This window comes from Poecilia mexicana, unplaced genomic scaffold, assembly GCF_051168715.1.
Source record: "Poecilia mexicana isolate PSO_F unplaced genomic scaffold, ASM5116871v1 scaffold_6, whole genome shotgun sequence".
NCBI lineage: Eukaryota > Metazoa > Chordata > Actinopteri > Cyprinodontiformes > Poeciliidae > Poecilia > Poecilia mexicana.
The window spans coordinates 8,721,801-8,741,790 of NW_028263375.1; the positions used below are offsets into that span (position 1 = coordinate 8,721,801).

The 19,990-nt window shown below is 39.1% G+C and overlaps 1 protein-coding gene across 1 annotated transcript in view; it reads right to left on the reverse strand.

Moving 5' to 3' along the window:
* Positions 1-19,990, reverse strand: part of reln (reelin) — a 147,833-nt gene that overhangs the window by 50,840 nt on the left and 77,003 nt on the right. Inside the window, exons 5-22 of the mRNA XM_015001966.2 lie at positions 18,685-18,717; positions 18,479-18,557; positions 16,760-16,856; positions 15,364-15,415; positions 11,743-11,851; positions 10,507-10,747; positions 10,180-10,325; positions 7,736-7,887; positions 7,534-7,649; positions 6,342-6,550; positions 6,134-6,262; positions 5,931-6,040; positions 4,713-4,779; positions 4,299-4,532; positions 2,952-3,113; positions 1,282-1,518; positions 985-1,177; positions 116-228 (exon numbers count right to left, since the gene is read on the reverse strand). Of these exons, the coding sequence (XP_014857452.2) occupies positions 116-228; positions 985-1,177; positions 1,282-1,518; positions 2,952-3,113; positions 4,299-4,532; positions 4,713-4,779; positions 5,931-6,040; positions 6,134-6,262; positions 6,342-6,550; positions 7,534-7,649; positions 7,736-7,887; positions 10,180-10,325; positions 10,507-10,747; positions 11,743-11,851; positions 15,364-15,415; positions 16,760-16,856; positions 18,479-18,557; positions 18,685-18,717 (2,479 nt within the window). The remainder of the gene's footprint in view (positions 1-115; positions 229-984; positions 1,178-1,281; positions 1,519-2,951; positions 3,114-4,298; positions 4,533-4,712; positions 4,780-5,930; positions 6,041-6,133; positions 6,263-6,341; positions 6,551-7,533; positions 7,650-7,735; positions 7,888-10,179; positions 10,326-10,506; positions 10,748-11,742; positions 11,852-15,363; positions 15,416-16,759; positions 16,857-18,478; positions 18,558-18,684; positions 18,718-19,990) is intronic.

The following is a 19,990-nucleotide window of genomic DNA, read 5'->3' on the forward strand; positions in this document are numbered from 1 at the left end:
CACTTATTAGCCACAATAAAAAAACCAAAACAAGGCAAAATCAAGATCAGAGGGCGTTTAATTCCAAGGGGCACTTTGTGAGTCTTTTTCTTCTGTTTTTCTGAATTGTACTTACCACGTCTTCTGAGGCAACGAGAGCGTAACTCGTCTCCAGTCTTTGAACTCAGACGGATGGTAGACACTGGGAGCTGTAAACTCCGAGCAGCTCGGCATGCCAGGTAGACAAGCCTAGCAAGAGAAAGGAAACCTTTTAAGATATGCTTTCTTTCACATATTCACCAGAGGGGCTACAACACTGCTCACTCTGAATTTCTGATATGTTCTTAGAACTGTATGCTGCAGATTAGGTTTAGCCAGTTTTATATGATCATAAATAGAGTTTGCTGAATTATGGTATCTTTGACCTGGAGCATTGAATGATCAGCATGGATTGACTCTACCAAGAGCACAGTCAGTCTGTACCTGCAAGATGCATGTACACTATAAAACATCTGGAAGTGGCTTAACTTACCAAAAGAAAGTCCACCTGCGGCCTTGAAAATGTAATTTAAGTCAACAAGAAAATTGTTTTACTAATGTTTTACAGTGTAGGTGAATCAGAGAAAAGTCACTGATGAAGAAGAGAAAGTCATTATAGTCCATTAAGCTCCAAAAGCAATAAAAAAATCAAACTTCTGAATATTTATGAAGCCGTTATGATCATAGAAAGTCCTTGTTGAAGATAATCTGCCGTCTCTTTCACATACAGACATGTATTTGCTGATAGCGGAGTGATTAAAACTAATTGTGATGATTTGTCATTTAAAACAAAGTGGCACATTTAGGCTCATTATTTACATATTATCTCTGTGGCTGTAATGGCTAAATCAATATTCATGATCATAAATAAATAATTTGTGTCCTTGTCTCTACGCGGGACAATGTGAGAAGTTTCTGCCACAGAGAAGCGTGTGTTGGAAAAAATAAAATAAAAGCCACAGTTACCTCTTTGACCAGGTGCCAGGTGAGGCCGTGATTGGTGGAGAACTCCAGGCGCACCTGGGTGTCGATGTGAGGGGAGGGGTCGCGGCCGCAGCCCATTACCAGTGAGAACTGCAGGCTGTAGGAGGCGCCGATTTGCATCGACTGGGTTTCAACATAACGGATGCTGAATCCGGGACTGGGCTCGCCGGAGAAACTGAAGAACAACACGAACAACCCGGGAGGATCAGCTTGTTAGATGTTTTTAACACTGCTACAGATTAATAACGAAACTATTTCTGGTATGAGGACGTCTGAAACCTTAGAGTCCAGTCGTGCTGGCAGTACGGCTGAACGTTTCCAAGGTAAAAGCCGAGACTCTGCGTGACGTCCAGCACGTTGCTGAAGTCCAGACTTATGGTGTTGAACAGAACCGAGGTCATGCTGATTTCATCCAAGGCCCAAACGTCGCGGCTGCGTCCCGAGTGATACGGCTGCCACCAGCGGAACTGGATGCCAAACTTACGAGCGCCCGACGGAAGTTCGACTGAAACGATCCTAAAGGAGCGAGGAAATCAAACATCAGCAAAAAAACACCATTGATGTCACTGATTCAATTCTAAAAGCAAAACTCGAGTTATTTAAATTCACCTCAAGAAATTTATTTTTGTTTTTTAATTTCTGCTGATGACTCAGAACTAAAGAAAACGCTAAATTCATTTGCCCAGAAAATTTGATAACATATAACCAATAAAAAAATCGATTTTTAGACCTGAAATGTTGTACTTTATGACATTAGAGCGATAGTATGCAGAAAAAAGGAGCAAATTTCCACCAGAAAACTGAAATGTTGGGATTAGACTCTGAATCTTTCTAGAAAAAAAAAAACGTGAAAATATCTGAGCTTCAAAAGTCAAAAACTTTCTTTGCATCTCAGAAAATTCCAAGTCTTTTCTAGAAAATTTCTGATTTTTTGTAGCAAATTTTCGTCTTTTCAATTTTAATTTTTTTTTTAATTCTCGAAAATTTCTGGGATTAATCTCAAAATTTAGTTTTTTTGGTGAAAATTTAATCCTTTAATCTACATTGACCCTACTATGCCATTGTACTTTTCAGTATCTCCAGGATTTTGCATTATTTTGTGATTTTTTACAGTCAAATCACATATTTTATAATGAAATACTGCCACCTGCAGGTGGGAGTCAGCAGCCACGTAAACACAATGGGTTTGACCATTCTTGCAAAAAATAAATAAAAAATTGCAACAATTTTGCATTAGTAATGCACTGAATACTGAGATGTGTTTATTTTGCATTAATTATTCTATATTTACTGAGGTTATGTATGATCCTAACTGTCTGGGGAAATGAATCATGGGTTTTCATAAGTCATAATAATTTAAATTATCAGCAATCAATGCTTTAATTCTATCCATAAGAATAAGAGTCCTCTAGGGGGAAAAAACCCCTACATTTTATAAACTGGATCAGTATAAATACTTTCTTTGTTTTGCCATGTGTGATAATCACAGCCGAACTGGTGTAGGAACATTAAACTATACAGTTTATGATGTAATCCAAGCAGATCAGCAGGAATTAATCATACAGACTGACAGAACGGTGAGTCAGGCCTCGACTTGGACGGAAAACCTACACAAACACATTCTGCTGTTTGTAATTAATGTACATGGAGACGTGGTTTTAACTCTGACAGTTACAGTGCACAGACAAAATATCAAATTTAATGCAAATTCTAAGCAACTTTTCAGTAAGATATGCGAGCTTGTTTTAAGACAAAGTCCTAAACATTGATGAAAAGTACTAGTTCCACTGGCAGATTATTTCACTGATATTAAAGACATTTTTCCTTTGTTATAAGTGAAATAATCTGCCAAAATAACTAGCACAAAACCAGCTCATATCTGACTACCGAAAGAAAGATTATTGCTCCATATCAAAGTATAACAGAAGCAGCAGAAACGCAGACGTTACCTTGGCTCGTGGAAGCCTTGGTATGCGTAGTGGCGCAGCAGAGTCCAGGTGATGCCATTATCTGAAGAGTAATGCAACAGAACGCCTTCACCTGGCTGATCGGGAGCCGGGCATGAGCTCAGGATGCTGCGACTGCCGAGGCGCAGAGTGAACTGGAGGTATCTGCAGATCAGATGAGGAAGAAGTGAAAAGGTGATGGGTTGAAACGGTTTTCTGTGGCGAGAAAAGGAAGGCAGGTAAGGTGAACAATTTCTACTTCACGATTTCTAAGTGTGAAGTAGAAATTAAATGTTTTGGTCTAATTAATGTCTGAAAATGTTTTGGTATGAACATTTTTTTGACTACTTGCAAGACACAGGATCTAATAGTGAGACATGGTGGTGGCAGCGTCACTCAGTAAGAGTAACATCACTACTTCACCATATTTTTACTCAAGTAAAAGTAAAAAAGTATTTGGTAACAAGTCTACTCAAGTACTGATCAAATTATCGTCTAATATTCCAAAAATACACCATCAGCTGGACCAAAATGTAAAGTTTTGGTATTTTAAGGACAAAAACTTTTTTCCCTGACATTTACGAGTTAAGGACGAATATTATCACAAACACATTAAAGTTTCTTGTGTTGAGAAAAAAATGGAACAAGTTTTAAAATAAAACGTATGAAATGATTACAAGAGCCTAAGTACATAAGAGGGATTAAAAATAAAAAGTAGACACACGTCGGGGTGCACTGATTACAGTTTACTGGCTGATTTGTGATATTTAAAAAGCTTGACTTGTGATTCCAATTTCCAATCACTGATTTCACAAAATTAAGGAAATCAGCCAATAAATCAGCTGGCCGATAAATGGGTGCAAAACCCTAGACGTCTAAATTTAGTTATGAAAAACTTTGTATCACATCTTCTAATCCCTGCAGACACATTAGTTTCTAATCTAGTTTAATGCATTTTTTATTCAGATGTCAATCACCTCCTCTTGGCTCCCAGATTCACCACCTCTGGCTCTCTGTCCTCGGTTAAACTGTTCTTTCATTAGCAGCACACTTCCCTCTCTCAGGCAGCTGTTTACTTTATCAGCCAGGAAACTGGCATTAAATATGGCTGCCATCTGTAACAGGTGCAATCAATCTAACATAATGCCAAATCATTAATCTAACACTTTAATGTCTTCTTCTCTCAGCTAACGCTTCGCCCCAAACACCGTACATCTACAAGCGTGACATTAAAGCAGGAGAGCGAAGTGATGGATCACTGGAACAAGGAAGCTTTCTGCACTACTTTATCCTCAGACTGCAGATCTGCTTCTGTGCATGATAAACACTTTATATCCGCTCCATCAGTACCTGGCCTGGGAACTGTCGAGCGGCGCTGTGACCAAGTGTCTCCTGCCGTCCCTGTTAAAGACCAGAGCCTTTCCGCTGGCCAGCACGCCGCAGCCAAAGCTGACTTCAGCGCCGCGCAGCGACGAGAAGCTGTGGTAGGAGGAGAGACGCGGGCTGGAGAAACCCTCGGACAGGAAAGCGGGGAAGGTCTGCGACGCGAGCTCACAAGCCGGACCGCTGAAGCCTGGGTCACATCTGTGCAGAGAGGATGAGGTTTGAAGGCAGAAACGATCAAATGGAGCGACAGGAAATGAAAATTCATTAATAAATCATACAAATAATACAATCCGATTCATTTTTAATAGAGCAAAAGGCTTCAGATGTCAGAGCTCAGTCGTTCTGGATTTATCTAGAGTATTAAAAAAGTCGACTCACTTGCAGCCTGTGCAGGAGCAATGTCCTCGTCCAGAGCAGAACCGGAGACAAGCCGGTCCGATGTACACTAAAGAACAACAGAACTTCAGACGGCTTACATAGATCATAAAATGTCAAAGATTAAAAAAAGAAATGAAAACAGTGAAATGAACTCAAACATGACAAGTTGATTTAGAAATGTTTACACACACTTTGCATGAATGTTGTAATAATTTAGAGCTTTTAATAATTTTATTAAGCTGTTCCTTTTGGGGGACGGCTGATAAAACAACATAAAACTTTAATATATTTTTAAATCAACACTGGATACACAAATTTGAATTTATTGAAATTTTATCAATTTGACACACAAATAATCAGATGAGAGGACCAATGATAGCATGCTTACGCTTTAGAAAAAAGGAATGGAGTAAATATTTACCTTGATAACTAACTAAATATCGTAATAAATATCGTAATAAACATTTTGATTAATAAATATTTAGCTCTACTTAAATAAACACGAACATAATTAAACACAAACATATTTAATTTAGCTAAATATTTAGCTTTAGTTAAATGCTTAGATCCTAAATATTTAACTAAAGCTAAATATTTTAGCTTGAAGCTAATAACTATTCAGCATGTTAACAAAATAATTAGCACTTTAATATTCACTTTGAAGCTAAATATTTATATGAAAGATAAATATTTAGTTTAGAGCTTAATATTCAGCTTGGTAACTAAATATTTAGTATTTTAATATTTAGTTTTAAGCTAAATGTTTAGTTTGGATCTAAATATGTAGCTTGGTAACTAAATATATAGTTTGCTAAACTGAATACTTATCTTTCAGACTAATATTCAGCTTGCTAACTAAATAGGTAGTTACATATTTAACACGTTAACAAAACATGTAGTTTGGTGCTAAATATTTTGGAGCTAAATAATACATTTATAAAAAATGAGTTACAGTGAAATGATTTCAAAAAATAATTTGTTTTTTTCTCATATGAGAGGTTAAATAAATCAGCTTATTCTCGCTAATTTTCTACTTTCACTTTACAAACTGCTTGAATTTGTGCCGGATAGAAATTTTAATATTTAATTCTGATCATTCATGTTGCTAACACCTCCGTTTCTCTCATAACATCTGCTACTTTTGTAGATATTTGAAATCTCACAGAAAGTCTTGCTTTTAAACCCTGAAGTAGTTTAGACTATATGTAGCATTCTAACCGTTGTCTATGGCCCACATGCTGCCGGCTCCGGTGCCGGTCTGCTTCCAGCGAAACCGGGTCGTCTCTGTCAAGGCAGCATTGGGCAGGGGGATCGAGATTCTGGTCCACCTGAACCAACAAACAAAGCACACTTTGGCAATAAGATTTGTTAAATGCACAAACGTACGGCAGTAAGTGAGAACATGTTAGCAGAAACTTTACCCGCTGTAGTTGTCTGAGGAGTAGATGGTGCTGTGAGGGAGATGTGGCCCGGCACAGAGTTCTGGCAGACACTCGGTGTGCAGCAGAGACCAGGAGCGACCGAGATTGGTGGAAAACTCCAGACTCACACTAACAGGATGAAAACCAGCTTTGTTTTCTGATCAGGCTCCCTTGTGGCTACTTTATTCTGCCGGAACGTGTGTCATACCTGTTGGCAGGCTGGTAGGAGCCGCAGCCGAGGTTGATGGAGAACTGAGCAACATGTGTGTGCGTGCCAGGCAACACAGGGAGCAGCTGCATGAAATCCACGGCCCACACATGACGGTTAGCGCCTCCGTGGGACCGCTGCTCCAAGCAGAACTGTGTGACCGGTGTTTGCAGCTCAGATGGCAGCGCGACAGATACGACTGAAGGAGTCTGAGGAAGAGGACGAAAAAGATCCGAACAGAGCAGCACAAAATTAGAATCAAGTTCATGATTTTACACTTTACAGAACAATGAAGGCTGATTCTATTCTACAAGTCTGTGAGCAAACCGATTAATGAAATTTAATTAAATATTGAAGGGGAAATATTATGCATTTTCCAGGCATAAAGCACTGTTTTACAGCACAGTAAAGTCACTGTTTTAACTTTAGCTGTTAGGGTTAAATTCTGCATACCTAAAATGTGACTTACAAGAAATTTTATTTTGTAATTTAACTCCTTTAATTTGGGTCTCTCAAGTGGTTCTCGGAGGCGCTGCACCAAGAACCACTGATGGAAACGACACAGAGACCTCAGAAGAAGACATGAGCTCAACTTCCTTCTCTCCAAAATGTAAACAAAAACTGAGCAGCGTCAGATTTGAGCAGTTATTGGATTTCTCTTTTGTCTATGGTAAAAGACAACGAGTCATTTCTCCAGCTAGCGCTAGAGTAGCACGTTTGTTTAGGTTGTTTTTACCCACAATGCCATGTGGAATATTCTATTTCCTGCTTTTGGAGCAGTCTCTGGTCCGCTTGCATCAACATGTCCAATCAAACCGCAGCAGAGTTCCCTTCATAGGAAAGGAGACTGAGGTTTGTAAGCGGACCCGCGTTCGCTTTTTAGTCCGCATCAGAGTCCGATTGTGTATTCACACATCCACAAACGAACCGGACTTTCTAGACAAAAACACCAGAGTTGGATTAAAGTGATGTGACTGCAGCCTAAATCGCCTGCTCTGCTTGACATTAAGGGTAAAAACATCAGCATAAAACTTTATTATTAGATTAGCTCCTCACATCAAATTTACTGCTTTAATGAAATGTGGAGGTTTTTCCAGAGATTATGAAAAGGTGATGGAAACAAGAGAAGCAATTCAGAAGTGAATTAATGTGGTTTCTATTTCAGTTTTCCACTTTAGGAGCTGTGTCTTACCCTGTAGGAAGAGTATGGGAGAGTGTCGAGCACCACACGCTCTCTTCTGCCCTCTGACCTTCCAAACAGAACCACATCGTTCTCATGCGACTCCCCTGGATCGCAGTCACCTCCACCTGCACAAAATACCAGCCAAATCCAGCAAAACTACTGACAGCAACTACAATAAAGGTCATCAGGAGAAGCCAGAGGTAACGCGTACCCATGGTGAAGTGGAAGCGGAGATTTCCATAAGACGTGGTGTCCAGGTAGGGGGTGCACACTCTTCTCCGACCCTCCTTCTCGAACACCAGAGCAGCGCCTGATTCAATCTCTCCACACTTTGTCCCGTACATTGCTCCCTCTATGTCCCAGCTGAGAAAAAAAGTGAGAGATTTATTATGCGTTATGTAGCAAAAATCTGGAACAAACATTCAGAAAACTGCAACACTGAGTTCCTTCAACTCTAAAAACCCACCTGTTTAGAGAGACTTTTGAAACATAAGTCAACGATCTGATGTGTAACGACGGCATTTGACAAAATGTAATGCTTCAATTGTTGACTGTGTGTTTATGATTTTGTTTTTATGATGAAACGCTGTGTGTACTGAAATGTGCTATACAAATAAACTTCACTTGGCTTAACTTATGTGTTTTCGAGCCACAGAGGACTATTTTATGCCACAATCAAGCAATTATGTTAACTCCAGTAGTTATAAAAAAGCTGTGTATGTCAAATATGGCTTCCAAGAAATGTGACATCTCTGTCGCTTTAAAAACTGCTTGAGGAAGTCATTACAACATCACTCCTCTATTAACCCTTCAACAAAGTTTTTACTAGCAAGTAGTTGCTACAATGAGATGCACAGTTCCACCAGGTGTTTGCTAATTGCTGCTGGTTAGTCTGAAGGAGTCACAGAGCTCAGCAGCTTGGAAACTGCAATTTAGAGGAGGAGCTGCGCTTGGAGGGCGGGGCTAGGTCCACCCAGGCATTTTGCACAGCTGAGTGGTTGCCATGGAGATCAGAGGATTTCTAAACATGCATGAAAGAATCAAAGCAACACTCCAGGAATGTTTTTTATGGCCAAACAAAATTATAACATGATGTAAAGTTCAAAAAGGCCAGTTCCATATAATACTGCCCCTTTAACATTTAAGGCGCATTTTCACGCACATTTGATGACCTGCTAAAATTACAGCGCCATCTAGTGGCCTGGGCATGACAACTGCAGCTGAATCAAGATGTCGTCTAAACATGGAACGTTTTCTCAATCAGCATCAGAAAATACCGGCAGTTTCTCGTGTTAACATAGCCTTAATGTTAAAACCCGGCTTATAAGGCAAACAAACAAACAGTTTTTGGCATGAATCACCTGGAATGGGACTTCTACAGGAAGCACATATTTCACCACGGCAGACTTTTCAGATTCTCATTATCCCCGACAGAAGTTTGCTCAGTGTGTCAGCCCAGCTCTCCGTAGTTCATCTGACTCCCCTCACAGTTTCTGTTTTTCTCCTGTTCCCCTTCCTGCTGTTACTATCCGTTTTCTGTCTCTGTCACTGCTGGGTTAAACAACACGCGAAGCGTACCATTAACAAAAGAGAAGAAGAAGTCTTCCCGGCCTCCTTGTACATGTGTTCAGTTCACAGATCCCTGATGGGCGAGAGCTTCACGCAGGGCGGCGTGTCGGGATGTAGGTGTGAGGGCGTGGTCCTTCTCATTAATGGAAGCTCGTACTGACAGAGCTGATGCATGAAGCCTGTTAATTACTCCCTGGCAGCAGCGCTATCCACCAGCCCTCTCTTTTCATCTCTGCGCCTCATGCAGAGCATCAGACAGTGCTTCCTTGCTCTCTGCTGTCCGGTGTGTGTTTTCCCGTACGGTTGTGTGCTCTGAACAGATGGACGGCCATCTCTGTAGCAGTCAGAGGTATGCCGATCACCTGTGTGGGTTCCCACGCTTGACTTACGCAGCGCTGCGTGTTTCATTACAGGACATATGACAAGTGACAGGCGTCAAAGCATTTTGAATGTTTGCATACCTCAGTAACCCTGCCAGGAGTTAAATATAACCATATAAGCAAACCAGTAATTCATTATTTATGTAGTTTTATACAACTACACTGCAAAAACACACAATCCTAAAAGTATTTGTGGTCTAGTTTCTACTGCAAATGTCTTGGTTCACTTGAAATAAGACAAAAATAACTTACAAGTAACTTTTTAACACAACATAGAAGCTTGTTTTAAGTAAATAATTCCTTAATATTGATGAAAAAGTAATAGTTCCACTGGCAGATCATTTCACTTATAACAAGACATTTTTCCTGTTATACATGAGAGCAATACTTTTTCATCAATATTTAAAAATTATTTACATAAAACAAGCTTCTATGTTGTGTTAAAAAGTTACTTGAATTAAGACAAAACTAACTTACAAGATATTTACTCTAAAAATTAGACCAAAATACTTGGGAAGGTTTTGTGTTTTTGCAGTGTAGTGGTATATAAACTTGGGAAAACAATCACAGTCGCTCCATTCAATACTTCATCCCTCACTTTGGGAGTTCCTCATGGCGCCTCAGCATGATTAAGTTAAGTAGCTGTAAAGGGTGAGTTGATAAAAACCACATGAAAAACACATTTTTTACTCTGATCTTGACTTACTTTAAAGGTGGCGTCTCAAAGTCTTCCTCCCAGTAGCTTCTTCCCTCTTCACGGTGCAAATCGATGTCTCTGGTGGAGGCGAAGCTGCGGCCGACTCCTTCACTACCATGGAAATACAGAGCATTGCCCTCCGACTGACAGGCATGCTGCTCAATAAAAACACATGAAATTACATGCTTCAATTTACATCTGGCATCATTATAGTTCATATTTCTCCAAACAATAGATGCACACCTCCTGATGACATTTATTATTTATACGCCTTGAGCTTTTTTTTTTTTTTTTTAAATTTATGCTCAATGGTCATTTATGCGTATCTGAGCGTACCTTGATGGTGGCTCCGGGGAAGAAGAGCCAGTTGGACGTGTCCAGAGGATCCAGGTTGTCCTCTATCAGAGGAACTCTGTGGGCAGAATTCACCAGCAGCACGTTGTCGAGGCCCCAGCAGGACTCGTAGCCTTCAGGCCCGTGGGGCGTCTCCTGAGACCAGCGCAGACGAACGGCTTCTCCTCTGGAGGAGTGTGGGAGTGGCAGCAGGTGGACAACGGTGCTGCTGTTAGTGGGAGCTCTGAGAAAGAAGGGAAAAAGACGATTAACTGGCTGATATTTCAGGTAGTTGAAATATTAAACTAAGAAACACATCATAAACATCATGCTTAATATTTTTTAAAGTGAACCTGTTAAGCAAAATGTATATTTTGCATGTTTTCTCTACCGCTTCTAAAAACAGACCAAATGGTTAAAAAAAACACAAGTTGTTGAGTCATTTCAAAAACCTTGCCGTCCTTCAATCACCTACTGCTAGGTGAGGGCCCCAGCCTGTTACCTAGCAACCACAGTGGAGTTCCACCCATCACCTAGCAACCCAAACTGAGCTCCAACACATTTGGTCAGCTAGTTTTACTGCCCTATGTGCTGTACAATGGCTGCTGGAAAAGACAAGTGTTTTGTTGTTGTCTTGCCATCATCCACTCTTGCTGCATTCTTGTTGGCTGTGCAGGAGGCTCCACTTCTGTTTTTTAAAGATGTATGGTTGTATAATTGTGCATCTGTTTGCAGCCATTTTAACATGCAAATGTAAACACAGAGTTGGGGGGTGTGGGCAGGAGCAGCTTATTTGGATTTAAAGTGACGGAGGCCCTAAAACATCTCATTCTGAAAGGAGATCAAAACAGGCAGAACTAAAATCTCATGATTTTGTGTAAAAAATGTAATAAACATGTTTTGTATTGTCCATAGATATATCCTAACCTTTTTAATAGGAGCAGAATATAAAGTAAACCAGACCTGTTAAGACATTTACGAGTTAAAACTGAAACCTCACACCGCATCCTGACTAAACATAATAATTTTACTATGCCTGTTTGAAAGCTGACAAAACACAGAGGCCAAGAGAGAGGGATTAAAAACAGGTGGATCATCAAGACACAAACAGGAGAGAAATGACAAATTAAGAGGGGGAGGTGTGAAGAGGGAAGAGGGAGGGCGGGTGTTTATAACAGATGGAGGGACTGTGTGTGTGATGGATGAGGCGGGAGGAAGGAGACGAGAGAGAAAACCGACCTGATCTTTTCCAGTGTGATCCAGTCATCCGAGGTGTTTGCGTTGCCACTTAGGCTGTACAACACCGTGATGCTGGGATCCGAGTAGCTGAACCGACAGGAACCCGAACCTAAACACAGAAAAAGGGCACGCAGGTTGGATAGTAATAGTTAAATAACATCAAATTAAGCTCCTTATTTGTTGCATCACCTTTTTAGAGCTCATTGCCTTTACTTCATTTAATTTGTATAATGCATGGTTGACTTCTGGTTTTTGATTTGATGCTTTTATTTTGATAAGACTGAAAACATTATTGAACGGCAGCTTAACAACAAAAACGAGTTGCAACAAGATACATTTCTAAAATGTATCTTATTACCAGCACCCTTGATAGAGGCACAAGGTATGTTCATTTTGTAAATAAGGACGTTTTTAAATGTAATCAGTTAAAACTGTGAATTTTTTTATTGTATACAAATACTAGAGTATAGTTTTTTAAATGTAGTTGATATTTTCAGTGGTAAACGTTATTTTTAGCTTAGTAATGGTTTTGTAGCATACCCTGTTTTTTTTTGTTTGTGTGTACTAGGGCTGAAACGATTCCTCGAATGATTCGAGTACCTCGATTACTAAAATTCCTCGAGGAAAATTTACCTGCCTCGAAGCTTCGTTAATTTATGTTTTATTAGTTAGCGCACCGTGTTCCGGCCGGGACTTCATTTGCGTTGCGCGGAGCTCTCACTTCCGCCTCTGAGTTGTTGACAAAAGCTAAGTCTCAGCGGCATAAAGTCCAATCTTCAAGATTGGCCCGTGGGGATTTTATTGATTGATGATAATGCCCGACTTTTTATCGTTTTTGGGGAACCAATAAGCATCCTTAACATGACTGGGGAATGCCTGGAGTACGGCAGCATTTCTCCTCCGGGGCTGCTGGTTGAAAGCGAACGGCGGGAAGAGCGCTGAGGTGAGCGGATAGCCTGAACAGGGCGGGCGGCTGAGTAGCTGATGCTTACCGTGTAAATGTAGCTTTACCGACGAACCGCACAATAAATTTCATATCCCGGTCTGAAGAAACGGGTGGCGGAGCGCATCGTACATGGCTGGTAGATGAGTTTCTGAGTGTGACCAGTGAAGGTGTCGTAAATATCCCGTATTGCTTCCCCCCGTGTTCGTCCCCCGGTCTAACGGTTCGTCAGTCCGCTGGTCTATTTCCTCCCCTCCACCCCATGTTCGTTCATTCGCCCTCTCCTCCCACTCCAGGCGGCATTTCCCGTATTTTCAAACCCAAAGCGTGACAGGTTAGGTGGCAAGGTGAGTTTAATTAACCTATTAAACTCACTGAAGATGAATACATAAACTAAAAGCTGGATTGTAGACATTTTTATAAGCATATTTGTGAGCCTGCCTCTTTGTTATTAAATTCAATATAATTTCAGATTTTTCTATAACTTTTCTTCTGGTTAACTTAGAAAGTGAGCTATTATTGTTACAGGTTAGTTTTCTAAACTACAAAAAAGCAACTGTTAGGGATGCTCAAATATGAAAAATTGGACTGATATTGATATCTGATAGTAACACCGGTATTATGCCAGATTTACCAATATTTCATTTTATAATTTTTTTTATCCGATTACTCGATTAATCGTAAGAATAATCGATAGATTACTCGATTACTAAAATATTCGTTTACAACAGCCCTAGTGTGTACATAAAGCTCTTACGGTGAAACTAAGGGTTTACGTCCAATAAACCTTACTGTTCATCAGTAAAACCTCAATACTTCATTCGCTACAATAATTAAGAACAAGCCTAAAAGACGGATACATTTTCTGATTCGCCAGGCAGCTTGCTGGATTCTCCCACTCTCCCCTCCGGGATAAATTGGGAGGTTAAACTGTAAATGGTGTCATGACTAAAGGAGTCAGTCAGCAGTTTCTGAGGATTTAGAGAAGATGATGTATGATAAGGATGGTGAAGTGAAGGCAGACTGACCGTTGGAAACTCGATCTGTGTGTGTGTGTGTGTGTGTGTGTCTGTGTCTGTGTGTGTGTGCGTGTGTGTGCTTCCACCCAGATTTAACTTACACTATTTTTAAATGTGGACCTCTTTGGATGCTATGGGAGTAAATGGGGTCAAAGGCTGCTAATGGACTAGTACAGTAAGTCCCAACGTCCTCACCTGCTCCCCCTCCCTCCGTTAGCTCAACGCTACGTTTAAAATTCATGCATCAACCAGAACTCCATGACAGTTTTTACCTCGCATATCTAGCAAAACAAACCGATTTTCCTGACCTTCAGAGAGCACAGCAGCCTGTCAGACAAGCGGTTGAAGGTGAGGCTTTACCTTCATGTACTTTTATTTTCTCCTTGCCTTCCTCCCTGGAGAACAGGTGGATGGATGTAATGGACATGAAAAATACAACACCTCTAAAACTCTTCCATGGCCTTCTCAGTGTCTTTCCAGAAATTGTAAATCATTCATTACAGATACAGGAGGAGGGAGGCGGGAGCGAGGTCAGTAGGACGGAGGAAGAAACGCTGAAATATGGTTTGCACCAGCAGATTTACCGACATGAAACGGCGTAAATGAGCACCGTCTCCCTAAAGCAGACAGAGGTAGTTTCTCCTCATGGACAGACTGTTTCTACACAATTATAAAGGATTCACAAAGTACATATATAGAGTCTATACACCTACTGAAATTTTTGAGATGTAGAAGGAAGATCAAATTATATAATTTAAAAATGTTTTATGTTTGAAATGACAATTCAGATAAAAAAAAAACTCCCAACGTCTGTGAAGAGCAAAAGAAACACTTAAAGACGCTTCGATCTCAACAATTTTAACCTTAATCAAGGCTTAATGACTATAAGTTAAAGCTATAATCTGTGGGATAATCTGAAGGTGTGGCCAAAAAATAACTTTGTATTCTGACTAGTAATGCAAGTTATCGATTAATGAGTTAATCTAAAGGGGATTGCTCTTACCAGTCCACTAACGATTAACTGAGAAGCGGCCATTTTCTTTTTTATCAGCAGGGTTGACCATTTTTCCATAACATGAAGGGCTAAGTTTTTCACATGCTTAATTTGTGTCAGCTGTATTAAATACAGACTGAATAAACAGAAAATTGTGGTTTGCGCAAATGATTAAACTTCACGTTTATAAAATATAACAAAACACTAACTGATTAGGTTGCTAAATAGAAAAATAAAAGATGAAAAAATTAAATATTTGTACCACTGAGACATGTTAATGTCTTTTCCCACCATGTTACAATTTTTCTCTGTTATGGACCGTTTATTTCCTGTTCTGGTCTGCCATCTTCTGTATCTGGCTCTGTTTAAGGATGACCAGCAGCGCCCTCTGCTGGACGGCGGCCAAACTACACCACTAAAACAAAGTCTTAGCTAATGATTAGAACTAATTTTAATCTAATTATCTATTGATTGACAAACGTAAGTTGATTAATTGTTTGCATCTCTAATTCTGACCTTTTTCAAAGTAGGACCGGTGAATATGCAAAGACAACTGATTGACTATATAACAGGTTGAAAAAAGTGTTTTAATGATTTATCATGGTGTGATATTTTATTTTTTTTTAAACATTGACTGCATGCAGTGTGTTTTTGCAAACACTCACCCAGAGCAAACTGCAGGACTGAGGCTGTGCTGGTGTTGAGAGGTACTGTAGTCTAAGGAGGAAACAGAACAATAATATCTTTAGAGCAAAAGAAAACAACAAATCTTACAATACCAATAAAATTCCTAAAAATGCACATATTTACTTTTCTATATTTTAAAGGATGAATACTACGGGAAATAAGCTGTCAGTACTTCAATTGGAATTCAATAAATCAGACTTTAGCATGTAATAAATCTGATTTACTATGAGCAGTTTTATTAGATCTCATTAAATTTCAAAAGTTTTGTTTACATAATTTAACAATAGCAACCTATGCAATGTTTTCAGCTATAGATTGCTGTAAACTGCTTATTTGTCTTTGCCTAAATGTGTGTGTTGTTTCTGGATTAACATTTTTGTTGCACTCGACAGAAGAGCTGCCAGGGAGCTGCTCAAAAACATCTGGAACAGTGACAGACAAAGCGGCTGTTTATCACAGAAGTAAACAGAATCACAAGGCACTAAACACTTCTCTGCTGTGAAGTGTGAAGCTTTAATCTCTCACAGCAAAACCAACTGAAATCCACAGAGACAGAAAGAGGAAAAGAAAGGACGGAAAAACACTTTTCACTGGCTAAGATATAACTTTGCTTTAATATAGTCATGGTGTGATATGCAGTTGTTTAGCTCCAAACGTTTTCACTGCCGGTCCTATTTATTAACCTTGTTTTAGGTCTTTAAATGCTGAAACCAAATGTCAAAAACAGCATCTTAAGTGAAACGGAATTAGGAAATTCAATGAAACAAACTGACATTAAAATATTTAGAAATCTAAAAAATTAACTTTCATCAACTTATTTTTTATTTTAAACTGATAACCACAGTTTAAACTTTAAACCATAAATCAGGGCAGAGATGTTTCTTTTTAATAGATTTGCTCCTTTTATTTATGGCTTTAAATAGCTGGACAGATCAAATACATATTTGAATAAAAGCTGGTTTTAATTTTTTTAGCTTATTCGCACTCCTTTTTGGACAAGTACGTTGCTAAAATGACTAAAAATGTTTTTTTATTGATTTGTTTGAAATAAATGAATAAAATAAAAAATGTGATGTTATCATGTTTGCTTTTCAAATTGAATAAATACCTAATGAATAATTGCACATCTTACTCTTTTTCATTCTTATGTGATTGTCTATATTAATAAAAATGTAAAAACTGATATTGAATTAGAGAGTTCAAGGTAAATGCTGCAGCACTAGGACATTTTAATTTTCCAGCTTCTGTTGTCGCAGCTCGCATGCTATGATTTAGAGTGGATGTGGTTGAGCCCACTGGGCGGCTGGCTTGGATCTGCAGTCAATGGGCCATAAAATACGAAGTGGTTGCATTGTGGTCAAACATGGTAGTTACCAGCTCTCGCTCTCCAAAGTGCTCACAGAAAGTGACGGCTCTGCCATGCAACACCACGCCACACTGCTCCCCGACCTCACAGTTACTGCACTCAGACCTGGGAAGAGATCAGGATCAGAAGAGTTCACACAAAGAGGAGAGCTACAAGGTAATCATCTTAGAATGACACAAATTATTAGAGAGAGTGATTTGCAAAAGTCTTCAAACTCTCTCAACTTTTTCATAGTTGAAATATGCATGATTCCAATTTCATTTTTCAACAAAAATCTAGTAAAGATTGTGATACATTTATGTATTTAGCCTTCCTGAAGCAACTGGCATGACGCCGGTTTTACTTCCTCGTTAGTGGAGGAAACCCAACAAACAAACAGTGCTACAACGGTAGAGGTAATAAAACTCAATGTGCTACTCGAGACATTTAAAAAAAAAATCATTTTTGCATTATCAGCCAACACTGAGGCAAAGACGACGGGCAAGAAAATTATCCAACGAGTCCAACATCAAACAACGGAGAAATCAACAATAAAGCCCAAGACAAAAATGATGAGGGACACAAAGTCTGGTTGGGTTTGAGTGTGAACGCTGCGTCCGCCACATTTTACATGTACAAAATGGGGAGTAATGACTTAAACAATATGAGCTTGAGAAAATCTGCCTTCAGGAAAATGCTTAAAAATGAACAGCAGCATAAAAAGACGCTAAAAAAGCGCTGCAGTTCCTGCAGCACAAGTTTTCAAGCTGCCATAGAACTACCGTTGGAATCTACACACATAAAATCAGGCAGAACTATCTTCACTCATTCATCTTTGATTTGAATCGGCATCATGTCAATTACAGCTGCAAGTGTTTTGAGATATGTCTCAAAGCACTTGGTGTGCACATAATTTTTTTTTTTACCATTTTTCTTTCAAAACAGATAAAACTCAGTTTGATTTGATGGAAAGTGTCTATACAGTGATTTTAAAATAAAAGTGTAATAACTAAACCCTGTGTGAAAGCACAAATTTTAAAACATTCCACCAAAGTGGGCGGAGCCAAGACATGCAGAGGGGCGTGGCCAAGACATAAGTAAAGCTGTAACGTTGTAACCAATAGGAACATCTGACTGCAATAGCCATCATTCAACCCCCAGGCGGCAGCACTAAAATGTTTTAGACTAAATATTGGATAATTTAAGAAATTGACATAAAAATGTCACAATTTGCACAAAAACATGACATCACCCTTAATGACCAATTTAGACAGTTTATCTGAAGAAAAAAAAAAAAGAAAAATTTGGAGTTTAATTACTCTTTAAATCTTCTCACAGATTCTTAATTGGATTTACATGTGAAGCTGTGTCAAAATGTAAAGGCGAAGAATAAAGATTTTTATAGGTAAAAAAAAAGAACATCATTTCTCATTTGCCTTTTGCAATTGTTGGCTACTATGAGTTATCCTTGCACATAAAATCCTATGGTGATACATAAACGATGTTTTTTCAACATGGCAAAATGTGGGAAAGCACATAAATGCATTTGGAAGGTCCTGCTTGTAGTTATCAGGCTCAGTTCACACAGCCACAAAATTCTGGTCTACTTAGATCCTGCCACAAAAAGCAACTTGATGATCCATAAAAACTGGTACAAATGAGTGAACCTCTGTCAAACTTGGTTGAGTGTTCCCAGAAAACACAAAGGCCCTTCACGCTGCAAGAGAAACAGAAACTTTTCCACCTACCATATGTTAGAGTCCAACTCTCCTGGGATGTTGGAGTCAAAGTCATCTCGTAGAACAGCATGTTTCGCGTGGAGCTCCACTATAAACATGTAATGCACAACGTGCTCACAGTTAAATCTACTGTCTATGCTGCTTTGTAGAGAGTATCATTGGCAGGATTGAAGTAATGAATGAAATTAATAACCTTTAATGCAATTGAAACTCACCAAGATTGGGCCTCAAGGGGGTTTCTGTTGGAGCTAAAACAGAGAACAGGTGTTAGTCAAGTCATGGTAAATCCACCTAATCCTAACCTTACACTGCAAAAATAGAAAAACATTAGTATTTTTGGTAAAAAAATTTTAGTGCAAATATCTTAACACACTTTAAATAAAACAAAACTAACTTACAAGTAACTTTTCAGCAAGATCTAGGTGTCTGTTACAGTAAATAACTCCTTAATATTGATGAAAAAAGTGGTAGATTATGTTACTTATAACATGGGACAAGAAATTGTTCCCAAATCATCTGTCAGAACTAGTAAATATCATCAATATTAGGGAAGTATCGACTTAAAACAAGAACCCATATCTTGCTGAAAAGTTGCTTGCAAGTTAGTTTTGTTTTATTTCAACTGCACTAAGATATTTGCACCAAAATTGGACTAAAAATACTTAGTAACATTTGGAGTTTTGCAATGCATAACTTGCAGATAGTTGCTGCCGGTGGACACAAACAAAGCTGAAAAGTGCAGATACAAACACACAGGTTTCCATGCAAAAGTGTATCCCACCACCTGTATTTACACAGTTTGCAACTTTAACTGTACTCTTCTGGGATGTGAGAACAGGGAAAAGCGGCCAATCTTGCATCATAACTGAGTAACACAAAGTTTCTCTGTGTTTCCCCAAAGTCTCCTAGCTACTGATGTTAATTCCTTTCAGTAATGAAAGGCCTGGCTGCTATGATTAATAGTTCAATGGCAATTAACCGCCATCCTCCCCAGAGACGGAGGCTGTGATCTGTGGCCGCTGCCCAGCAAACACACTCAGCCATCAATCTCTCCCAGGGGACATGACAGCCCCGAGAGCAGGAAGGAGGTGAATGGGAAGTTGATGAAGAGGCGGGGGCTCTGAGTGGTAGATCTTAATGAATCAACTGTGAGTTTAAAAAATTACTGTAACTCAATTACAAAGAAGGCTTTGTAGAAAAAGATTAACTACAACTTAGAGGAAAAGGAAAGTGTTTGCAAGATATTTGTGCTGAAAAATGTAAAGGTTAAAAATTAAGACAGAATATTCTTATATTTTAGAGCAATGTTGTTCAAAGTGGGGGGTGTGGCCCTTTCAGGGGCCACATTGAGGCCTCTAGATAGGTCTCAAAAAGTTGGAGGGAGGAATTAAATTAAATTAACCTAACAAATATTTTAATCATACATTTTTAAGTAGAGCTGTATGTTTTCTTAAAATCTAATCAGTTTTTTAGCATTATTAATTTTTGTTTTTATTTAAACAGGTGGAGCCCCATTAAAAG